The sequence below is a fragment of the Phyllobates terribilis genome, unplaced genomic scaffold (assembly GCF_046119375.1).
Source record: "Phyllobates terribilis strain yellow unplaced genomic scaffold, ASM4611937v1 Scaffold_489__1_contigs__length_1346288, whole genome shotgun sequence".
NCBI classification, from domain to species: domain Eukaryota; kingdom Metazoa; phylum Chordata; class Amphibia; order Anura; family Dendrobatidae; genus Phyllobates; species Phyllobates terribilis.
In genome coordinates, this window is record NW_027363249.1 from 756480 (window position 1) to 768139 (window position 11660).

Genomic DNA, 11660 nt, shown 5'->3' on the forward strand with positions numbered 1-11660 from the left:
AAAAAGCAGAGAAAATGTAGGTGGAGGAGCATAAAAATGAAAATATGGCGCAGAATTCACCTTCTAAACATTTGGTGTTTCGCATTTTAGGCATTGCCTTTGATTTATGGCAGTACATTACCCACACAAAGACTTACCACAAGTCTTACAATTGCCGACAGATCTATTTTTCTTGCACTTTTCTTTGATCTGGCAAAATTTTGTTTGAACCATCACTTCTGAGCATGTAGAAACTTGAGACGTGGAACCCTTTTCCCTATCTGTGACATAAGGACCACTCAACTCTCTCACAAGCGTTTGCAAAAATGCCTTGCGTGACATTTTTTGGTGGGTAATCTCCTTGAATATTATCCATGCATTTATACCCGCAAAGTCTAAGGCATTTTCAAATGCATGAACAGGCCATCTCCTTGTGCATGTTCGTGTGGTATATTTTCGTGCCATCTGATCCACTACATCTACTCCATATTTTGTTTCATTGTAAAACTTTACCGTTTCTGGAGTTTTTTTAGCGGAATCAGACGCAACAACAACATCTGGATGGACGGAACTCAAAATGACAACATTTTTGTTGGGCTTTCCTTGATATACTGTAAGTGTAAAATTGTCTTCATTTCTAAACACTTTAGTGTTGTACAATTCCTCTTTCATGGATTTTATTTCTTTAGGCACTTCTCGCCTTATCTTGTTCAGTGTTCCCACGATGGTTGTTCCTTTGCTTTTTAGCTGTTTAGCTAATTTTACTGAAGTAAAATAATTATCGGTTGTAACATTGCGACCTTTTTTCAAAAACGGGTCCAATAACTTCATTACCACATGGTCAGCTAAACGGTCCTCAGCACGGCGTGTGTCATCTTTGCCTAGATAAGGGAAGCCATTTGCCAGATATTTGCTCTCCTTATCAACAGCTAGCCAATATTTGTGGCCATATTTATCTGGTTTGGAAGGCATGTACTGCGTGAATGGACACCTAGTTTTGCTTGGGAAAAGTTGCTCATCCACCGTTATGTATGGGCCAGGTTTGTAACACGCAATACAATTTTCAATAAACCTGTCCCACACAGTAGAAAATAGAGCAAACTTGTCCGTTTGCAGTCTCTCCGATCGAGTAGATTTCTCATCAAATCTGAGAAACCTCATAATTTCAACAAAGCGGTCCCTAGACATTGTCGCTTTGCAAAACGGTATTCCCCAGTCATTACACCAAATACTGCTAATCGAGTGACGGTTCGTGCCAGATATTCCATGAGCATAGAATATCGCAATGAATGCATCTAGCTCCTCATCAGATAGAGTAAACTGTAAATTATTGTTCCTGCATGCAGAATTCTGCAAGCGTACAGTTCTTTATATGTGTCAATATATATGAATCAAAAAATAAACGCCATGCGCTCAAAGGACTATCGATAATGATATTTCTTCTGGCGTATCCTGTAGGGCCAGGTGCTTCTCGAAGAATATTTTGGCTGTCACGCCTACCAGGCAAGTGTTCTCCAATTTCAACAGGTTTCCATTGAATACCATCCGCTGAAACTAGTATTCCTTCAGATTCGCCTTCTCTGGTGTTTGTTGTTGCATTACCTTCGCCGCCATCGTTATCTGTTGTTCTTTCATTTCTGGGACGTTTTGCTGATTTTTTCTGTCCACGACCAGGAGGATGGTCACGAGGCAACATAACTGGATGAGCCCGATCCCCAGTTGATGTGCTTGGAATATCTGGAAAAAAGTTGATGAATATTTAGAATTTTTGTTTTGTAAGGGTCCGTGCACACTGGCTGGATTAGCGGCGGAATATCCGACCGGATATTCTCACCACAATCCGGCCCGTACCTGCCCGCTCAGGTACAGAGCGGAGTTTCATACCTGAAGCTCCGCTCCGAACCCCGGGCTGGAGCCGCTGTCTGGGACGGAGCTGTGCTCGCGCGTAAGCAAGCGCTGCTCTGTCCCTGACAGCGGCTCCAGCCCGGGGTTCGGAGCGGAGCTTCAGGCATGAGCGGGCAGGTACGGCCTGTATTGCGGCAAGAATATCCAGATGGCTATTCAGCCAGAATTCTGCTAGTGTGCACAGGCCCTAACTCAGTGTGTGGAAGAACCAATAAATACACATAACTACTTACCTTCTGGATTTGTTCCTTCTGAGTCTTCAGATTCACTTGATATGTTCTGAGGAATGAAATCTTCATCACTGTCAGAATCAAATACATGTTCCTGCAATTCGGATTCCGATTCATCCTCCGGTATGGATTGCAAAGTAGCCAGCATATCCTGAGGCTTTATCAAACGTCTTCTCTCCATATTCCTCACAAATTCCATAATTCTATATAGTTCCCTGCTGAAACATAGAAATGAAATGAAAACTAAAAGAAATAATAACTGTTCTGCCACCTTCAAAAGTAGGTGGGCTGAATCAGTTGACAGACAGCTAAACTATTTCATAACAATTCATACCTGTATGAGACTTCAGAGCTCGTATGTCTGCTTCTGTTCTCTTTGTCTCTTCAGCTGAACTGAAAGTAAAGTTACTATCCAGAATACTGTCTCCTGCTAGGACCTTAGAAAAACACCACCCTTCATTAGCATAAGATAAGAGCCTAGAGTAAACAAGCTATTTTGTTCAGCATTACACAGTAATACAAGCAGGTAAAACACAAGGAAAATGTGAAAAGTTGACATGTAAATTGAACTACATCTATATGAACATCAGGGTAAATAAGACAGAGTGAAAAAATTATGCACAAAACTTTATAGCAACATTTAGTGACAAAAGGACCTCAAAATATAGTAGGGAGTCAAAATGACTCCCTTCAGTAGTTCTTGGTAAATTTTGAAAAAAACGCGCAAATTTTTCACCAAAATTATTTATTCTCACAAAATCTTTTTTCACATCATATTTGAGGAAAAGTCACCGAGTTTCAAGCCGGAATTCTGAAAAATGTAGTCACAGAAGAGAAATAAAAAACGAAAGGAGTCAAAATGACTCCATCAGTAGTTCTAGTGTTAATATCCTCAGAAAACACTGGGATATACTTGTGGCTGACGCGGACCTGAGGGTGCTGTGTGATCTACTCCCACAATAACTTTCAGAAAGGTTCGGTCAATTAGGGACCATTTAGTGCATAGTTTCTACAAAAAACCTGCACCCAAGGGGACTTGGCTGGATAGAAGAGTCTGTGGTTTCTTTAGATCTGGAGAAAGTTGTACATGTAATTGGATGAGACCATGTAAATCTTTCTCAAGTTCCTCCACGAGTAAAAACTTTTTTCCGAGGGATTATTCCAACTGTAAAACCTCAGAACTTGTATATATGGCCACATGCATCTGCCCCCTAGTTTTTGTAGGCAAGACCAAGAGGGAGTTTGTGAGGAAGGAGGGGGAGCATTTGGGTGATATATGTCATGGTCGGGACACCCCATTAGTGAGACACATGAACACTCGTACATCGAGGTGAAACCAGAGACATCTTTTGTATCATTGAGGTGGTTAAACCCAATGTGAGAGGAGGTGATCGCAAAAGATGTTTCCTCAAAAAGGAGAGTGAGTGGATTTCCAGATTGGATCCACAAGCCCCTAAGGGACTGAATGAGCAAATTTCCTACGCCTGTTTTGTATGAATACAGCCCCATTCTGGATTACATTTTTGGATTTTATACTCTACCCATTGCTACTCAGTTCCCTGTGAATGAGGTTCACATATTGTTGTACTTCATCAAGAGATCTGAGCTTCTATATCAGAATTATTTCTTATCAGTTATATCCCACATCTACTATTTAGTAACTAACAAGTGTGGTGATCCTTGTGTATCTCTATGCAATAAGGGTCAAATTTGACCATTTAGGAGTATACTGTGGGCCATCATCCCATATTTTATGTAGTGATAAAGTAGATCTACACGCCTATTGTATGATGGGAGGATGTGCAATACTTGTTTTTAGTCTCCCATGACGCTGATCTCAGAGATAGGATTTTTCTATGTTGGTGGTATGCAATCCAATATCATATGCGTGGAACGCATGCTTCCGGACATGCGCATTCACAGATAGGAGACCGTGATGCACTCCGGCATGGAACGCACATGTCCGGGCACGTTTGAGCTTTCTGCCCGCCCGTTGTTTTGTGCTGAATTGTGGGGAATACTTGAGAATTTATTTTTGTTCCATCTGTCTTTAGTTGATCCCACTGATGCATCAGATAAGTCCTCGGAGAATTATAATTAGAGGAACCCATGGACACATTGGGATTTGTGAAGCTGACCTCCGCTCTCCGCTATTTCCTTTGAATTTATTGTGTGACCTGTATTTCTGAACAGTAGGTCTTGGTTTGTTTCATTTCCATGTGTAAATTGAATTTGACTCGTTGTCTTTGATATCTCTTTCAAACTTAGTTTTTTGATGTCTGAGATCCATCCTCCAGACTTTGTAAATTCGTTTGCATATTTTGTTTGAGTTTTGTATCCAAAAAGACTTCTACACTTGGCGGAAAACTTTCACCTAGTTTTTTTTCAATAAAAAAATATCAAACGCAATGTGACTTGATTATCCTTTTACAAATTTATCTTTATTAAGTTTTGAAAAGGAAATACAAATGCAAACACCGGGTACTAGTTGTGCAACAAGTAGTAGGTCAAACATGACCACATAACCATAACAATAACCAGTATTTCCAAAACATTTGAAAATGAAAGAAGTTAACACAATCCAAAGTAAAGTCCCTGGTAGAACATTGGTTCAATGTGTTTTAGGATATACCAGCGTGGTGACTCAGACTTAAACATTAAGTCATTACATATTTATGTGGATTAACAAATAAGGGTTCTAAAAGAAAGAAAGAGTAGTTAAAACTAAAAACACAAATACACACAAAGACAAAGGGAAGTGGGGGAATGGATGTATGGGTAAGAGGGTTAGGGTAACGTCAAATAGGCTCCTGAAGTATAGACTTAGCTTTCCCCTATTAGGTCAAGGTAATCAGCGGAAGATTTAAACTCTAGTAGAACCATGTTTTATAAAATTTATTATGGGAGTTATTGATCATGGAGGGGAGTTCGTCCGTTAGCATAATCTCATTTATTTTGGAGAACCATAGTGTTACTTTTCCATAGCAAGGGAATACATGCTCTAGCAGACGTGATCAAGTGTCTCAGTATCGAGTTTTTATATGTTTTTAAAGGGATGTTGCTGTGATGGAGAAGGACGAAAGCTGGGTCAAGGTCTGAAATAAGATCAGTGAATTTACTAATCACTAGTAGAACTTTTCCCCAGAAAGGAGAAAGGTGTTATGATTTGCTACAAGCACTAAGGAAAGACAGGAGATCTGTCCCTACAATAGAACTAAGCTAGATCCCTACGATGTAACGGGGAACCTGATCCTGCGATCAGACCCGCTAAAGTCCTCAGCTAGTCTGAACGAAGACCTATAGATGTGAGGGAGGGATCCCTACAAGAACTAGGGACTGGGAGAAAGATGGACACCTCCTAGCAGTAATTGTAGCAGTAAAAAGACAAACAAACAACATAGAACATAGAGGTCAAAAGACCTAGCTAAACTGACTGAGAAAGGTAACAAAGCACCTGGCTAGCTTAAGAGTAGAAATTACAATGAAGTCCAGCAAGGCCAGAAGGGCGGAGCAGGATTAAATAGGCAAAAACGGTCATGTGACCAGCATAATAGAAAAAACCTAACAGGAGAGTTCTAACAAAAGGAGTTTACAGGTCCAGAAAATATGTAGCAGGTCACCCTCCTCCTCCCCACATCTCCAACACATGGGACTAGCATCTGGGAATATAGAGTGTAGGCGAGTTGGGACCCTATACCACCGAGAAAGCAGTTTATAGCTGGCCTCCTGAAATCGCGAGCTGATTGATGTGTGTCAAGGTGAAGATTCACTTCCACTGATCTCTCATTAAGGTGCAACTCAGATCTCTCTCCCATTGAGATTGGAAGCGTGTTTTAGACTAGTCCAGGGATTCAATCAGTAGGGAATACAAGAGTGACAAAGTATGTCTTAATGGGCTGGTATTTGGTGACTTGGTTATCCTATAAGGGCTTTTTTTTTACATGTGGACATACACCCTGTAAAGCATGCAACTATGTTAATAAAACCGACACATTTGAAGAAAACCTAACAGGACAACAATTTGCAATACACAATTTCATCAGTTGTAACACTATAGGGGTCATCTATTTAATAGAGTGTATAGAGAGTAAACTACAATACGCGGGATGGATGTCAGGTCCACTAAAAACATGTATTAGAAGACATTTATCTGACGCAATCAATCCCACAGCATTAAACCTGTCTTTGGTTTCAAGACGCTTTTCACAAAAACATAAAGGGGATATTAGATCCTTCAGATATTAGGAATAGAAAAGGCTTATAAACCATTAAGAGGTGGAGATATGAAAAGAAAAATCTTAAATAGAAAGTCATATTGGATATTAAAATTACACACTAGAGCCCCACAGGGAATGAACATCAGACAGGATTAATATTACAGTACAATTAATTGTATTTGTTTTTGATTTCCAGTGATTTTATTGAATGTCTCATGCATGAGTTGTATTTGTGTATTATCTTTTACTTCCATACAATACAGGGTTAAATTGTCTGAGAAGTGCTCAGTAATCAACAGACACCCAGGAAAGTGAATGATATAAAAGTATCACAGAGACTCACATGTTACAAATCAGGAATAAGCATTGGTTTGGTATGTGGGCACTTGGTGGTATGCCATCACAACAGGTTTTATGAACTCACAATAAATGTGAGGTTTTAACAATATAGACAATGCTGGAGAATCCATCTCTCCTCCTTTCTCTACTTGAACCTTGAAATGTCCCTGATCAGGGCGGCTCCATGCGGTGATCTACAGACAAGGTACATTGAATAAACAGTGAGCTGACCTCCCTCTCCATTTTCCCATTATATCCATGTTTTCCCTATAGTGATGGATATTTATTTTTGCTAAAACTGTGATATTTTCACTTTAAAACTTTTTTAAACCTTTTTTTTTATAAACTTTTTTAAACCACTCTCATTAGTGCCATCATACAAGCCTCTGATTGCGCAGGTGATGCACTGTACTACTGTAGTGCTGTGTATTATCACTACCTGTGCAATAGTAACGTCCCCATACACATGAGATAAGTGTTGACTGATCGGTCATTTGACAGACGGCTATCTCTCCAGACTCCTCCATACGCACAAATATTCCAGCTTTCCTGTGGTTTGTATGACTGACTGTCGGGAGGCCCCCAAATACATTATATAGTCAACCAAAACCCCCAAAATCAGTGCTTCCATGCAACTTTAGTCTAATGTTTATGGGGCGTTAAAAGGTAACTTATGGAACGCTGCCTCTGGCCCGGCCTAATAGACTTTCGTACATTGCAGGCCCAGACACCATTATTAGGCATTTCAGTATTGTAGGAACTAGGCAGCCCCATACTATCGAGTACTTGGGGAGGAAGGGCATTCACCCGAACTCTGTCACGCCTTCTTGGATGCCATGTTTGCTTTTTGCAGGACAACGCGCACAGCACCAGGAACTAGCGGTGGACACTGCGTTCCTCTATGCCACTACGTGCAGCACCACCTTATAACCAGGAACTAGGGGTCACAGGTATGCTACGTCCAGCTCTATTCTGTGTATCTCTGCCTCCACAGTCCCTCTCAGCGGTTAACTCTGAGTCTGCCACTCTCTGCTCTTTTCTGCAGACCCAAGTAACCAGTGTCACCATATCTCCACACTTTTGAATTCCTACCTTTGAATACCATCCAGCAGTCTAGTAGGTGTCACCTCTCTTCAATTTGTATATATACTTGCTCTATACTATGATGTTGTATCTGCATTAATGGGGTTTGATGAAATATTATGCACTGTTTGACAGCATGTCTATTGTTCAGGTTAAACAAGAGATATTATCATGTTATTGCGCTATGATCCATTTGTATATGCTTTTTTATTTTATTATTTATTATTATTCTTTTATTTATTGTTTTGTTCTTTGTGCAATTTCCAATAGTTCTTGATTAAGGTCAGATCGACCGAAACGTTTACTTTTGCTTTTGGACTGCATTAAAAAAAAAAAATTTCTGTAAGATCCATTGAGTGCCGAGGTTATTCTCAATGTCAATTCCAGTGTCAGAAAATTAGATGAGAATTAGCTTTATGGAAGATGAGTCTATGAGAAACGTATTCAGCTGCAGACTCCGAGGAAGAAACTGCTTGTTGTCTGTGGCCTAAAATATAAAGGTTTTATTACTAGATGTAAAGAAAAAACTAAATACTGTGAAATAATAAATCTCCTTATATGTTTCCCCTCATTATCTCCAATAGATGTATTATTACACAGGATTTTTATGATGTTCCATCAACTTATCTTCTCCTCATTCAGGTCTCTACAATATCGGATCCTCTCAGTGAAGATCTTCTATATAAGAAAATTTTCCTGATTTATCCATCAAAGATGGATACGGACAGAGACAAGATGGCGGAGAGGATATTACACCTCACCCTAGAGATCCTCTTCCGGCTTACTGGAGAGGTGAGAGATTCTGATGACGTCACATTACATCATTCTTATCTATGGGAATAACAGATGGACAGAACTGGAGAGGTGAGGACTCTGGAAATGTCTGGAGGGAGATTTATTAATATGTCTCTCCATAACCAGAGATTAATCACGGGGCCTCCACCTCACCCCCTGATACATGAGGACATCAATGACCAGATCCTAGAACTCACCTACAAGATGATTGAGCTGCTGACTGGAGAGGTGACACTGCTGGGAATGCTGGGACATTATACAGTAATGCTATGAAGTGATTGGGGAGATGACCTTATCATTGTATGTGTCAGGTTCCTATAAGGTGTCAGGATGTCGCTGTCTATTTCTCCATGGAGGAGTGGGAATATTTAGAAGGACACAAAGATCTGTACAGGGACGTCATGATGGAGGTTCCCCAGTCCCTCACATCACCAGGTAATAGACAGGCCTAAATACACACGGCCTATAATTATCTGTATGTAAAGAATGAATTCAGTCCCTGTATGTGTTTCCTCCAGATCTATCCAGTAAGAGGACAACACCAGAGAGATGTCCCCATCCTCTTCTTCCACAGGACTGTAAACAAGAAGATTCCAATGTTCCTCAGGATCATCAGGTAGATGGAGAGAAGGTGTCATGAGATCTCCCCTATGATGTGTAGACGGCTGTAAAGATTTTGTATTCAGTCTTGTTTTATCCACCATTATTATGTTTTATACTAGTGTAATGAGAGCGGTGGAGATGGCAGGATTAGAGCTGATCATAGATGGGACTTCTCCATCTGTCTGTGACTTTTACAATATTTGTTTCAGGGTGAAGATCTGACCAATATTAATCCTACAAAGACATATGTGAGGGGTGATGAGCGGTGTAAAGAGGAGATTCCTACATATGACTACCCAGGTGAGTAGTAACCACTAAATACAGAGAAGTCACAGATTCTTCTCAGTCACCAGCTGTGGCTGCTTTATCGGTGGTGTAGTCCGGCAATATCACAATCGTGTGATCACCATTTTGCCACTAGACCACAACATTCTCCTCCGTCCGAAAATGTTCAAATTACTTTGGGAAATTATGAAAGCCCTTTTCTATAGAACTTACAACCTGGAGGATCCACCTACCCCCTGGGATTAGGAGACATTACCTGCCAAGATCTGTAAACTATAAAGCCTAATGACAGCGTACGCAGAATGTGCTGACAAGTTAGAAAATCACTTGAAGAAAAATATAATGATGGGTCTGTAAGAGAAAGCGGAGGGTAATGATGCTGTTGGCTTCCTAGATCCCTGATATCTTATTGGATGAATCTACCTTCTCTCCCTTCTGTGCTGCTGAATGTGCTCATATGGTCCCTACAAGACCAGGTCCAGTCTTTCTGACCAAACTTCACTTTTATGATCAACAGCATTAAATGTGCAGTGAGGGCCAAGTGTGAATTTCTGTACAATAACAACAGAGTTTCCCTTTATCCTGACTTTTCAATTTCTTTTAAAACCAACTAACTTCAAATAGGATTGCGATAACGTACATAAAAACATTACACCTGTGCCATGATATATCTCTAAGCTGAGCGTGGCTGATGGCTGTAATATACATTTATTCATCTGCAGGAGATGTGTTGGCTCCAGCCCTGGTTTCATGGATTCACTCCACGTCATAAATTCCATTATGTTTTCAATCCTAAGGAATTCAGATTACTGCACAATCTCTCCTGAAATGGGGGCACTAATACTTTCTCTACTCTTCTGGTCAGGAGTCATAGTTGCTCCAATGGTCCACCATAAATGAGCGTGACTCCGGTTTAGTGTTGGATTTCTCCCCTCATACATACGTTGTTGTTGGGGATGTTACATGTTTATATATTCTTTCTTTTTTTTACAAATTCCCTCTCTATGACAGGTTTCATTGTGGTGGGATCGGCCGGCCTCACTTATGTGACTCTGTAACTCCCTGGTAGTCTTTCAAAAAGATCTCCATTACCTCTTCCAAATGCCCGAGGTCTAAATTTAAGATACCTCAGCTCTGCAGTATTATAAAAAGGTTCACTTTAAATGTCTAATATTTCTTCTTGACACTCATCTGACAGAAAATATTGGTTCTTATCATAGTTTAGGTTCCCAAGAGCCACCGAGCCCCATACTCCCATTACCCCCGAGAGGTTTACCACTACTTACTCACTGCTTACTGATGGAGACTGTTGAGTTTGATCATTTCAGTAGATGTGTTATTGTCTATACTCAGTTTTTGACTACAGTAGTTAGTGCCCAAAATACTCTGATTTAACCTCTTCCTGCTGCCAGTTTTCTGTTCCTAATCAGGGCCCATTTTTCAAATCTGCCGTGTGTCACTTTATGTGGTGATAACTTTGGAATTCTTCACAAAGGATAACAGGAAACAAATGGACCTTACAAATTATTTTCCAACTTCTAAGGCGGCTCCTGGTGACGGAAGCAGACGTCACACAAGTCGAAGCAGGAGGAGAAGTCCCAGAGGAGATGGAACCCACCTTTTGCAGAAGCCGTAATATAACAAAATGTCAGAATATTAGAGCAGTAGAAATCCCCATAAAGTGTCTCCATTTTGGAAATTATAACCCTCAGTGAATTAATCAATAGAAGACGTGACTATTTTGACTCCAGAGTCACTTTCCAGAAATTACCACGCAATGGACGTTGGAGAGTGAAAATTGCAAATGGGCTAGTTTATTACCCAACACATAGTGCCCAGATTGTGCTCCAGGAGACACACACCGTAAATTAAGTGGGTTCTTCTCACTATAGTAATGTCAAATACATGGATGCTAAATGTGATTTAGGCACATCAACTACTGCAAAGCTCAGAAGTGAGGGGGAGATCTGACTTTGGGAGAGCGGATATTGCTGGATTGGTTTATGGAAGCCATGTTGCTTTTCAAGAGCCTTTAAGCCACTAATAATGTGGAAACCTCTGTTTTTCCATTGACAGATGAGGGATCTGTGTGGGGACTTGTTTTTTGTGGGATGAGTAGAAGTTTTTATTGGTATTATTTTCGCCTACATAACATCATTTGGTGGCTTCTTATTCCATATTTGGGAGGCAGAATGAAAAAACAGTTGAACACCACGCTCTACTG

General features: G+C 40.4%; 1 protein-coding gene across 1 annotated transcript; it reads left to right on the forward strand.

Moving 5' to 3' along the window:
• The first annotated feature begins 7659 nt into the window (after positions 1-7659).
• Positions 7660-9188, forward strand: LOC141230059 (gastrula zinc finger protein XlCGF66.1-like). The gene is made up of 5 exons (XM_073667549.1): positions 7660-7786; positions 8396-8545; positions 8675-8776; positions 8860-8983; positions 9067-9188. Exons 2-5 carry the CDS (start codon positions 8468-8470, stop codon positions 9186-9188), a joined length of 426 nt encoding a protein of 141 aa, XP_073523650.1. The 5' UTR covers positions 7660-7786; positions 8396-8467.
• The last annotated feature ends 2472 nt before the right edge of the window (positions 9189-11660 follow it).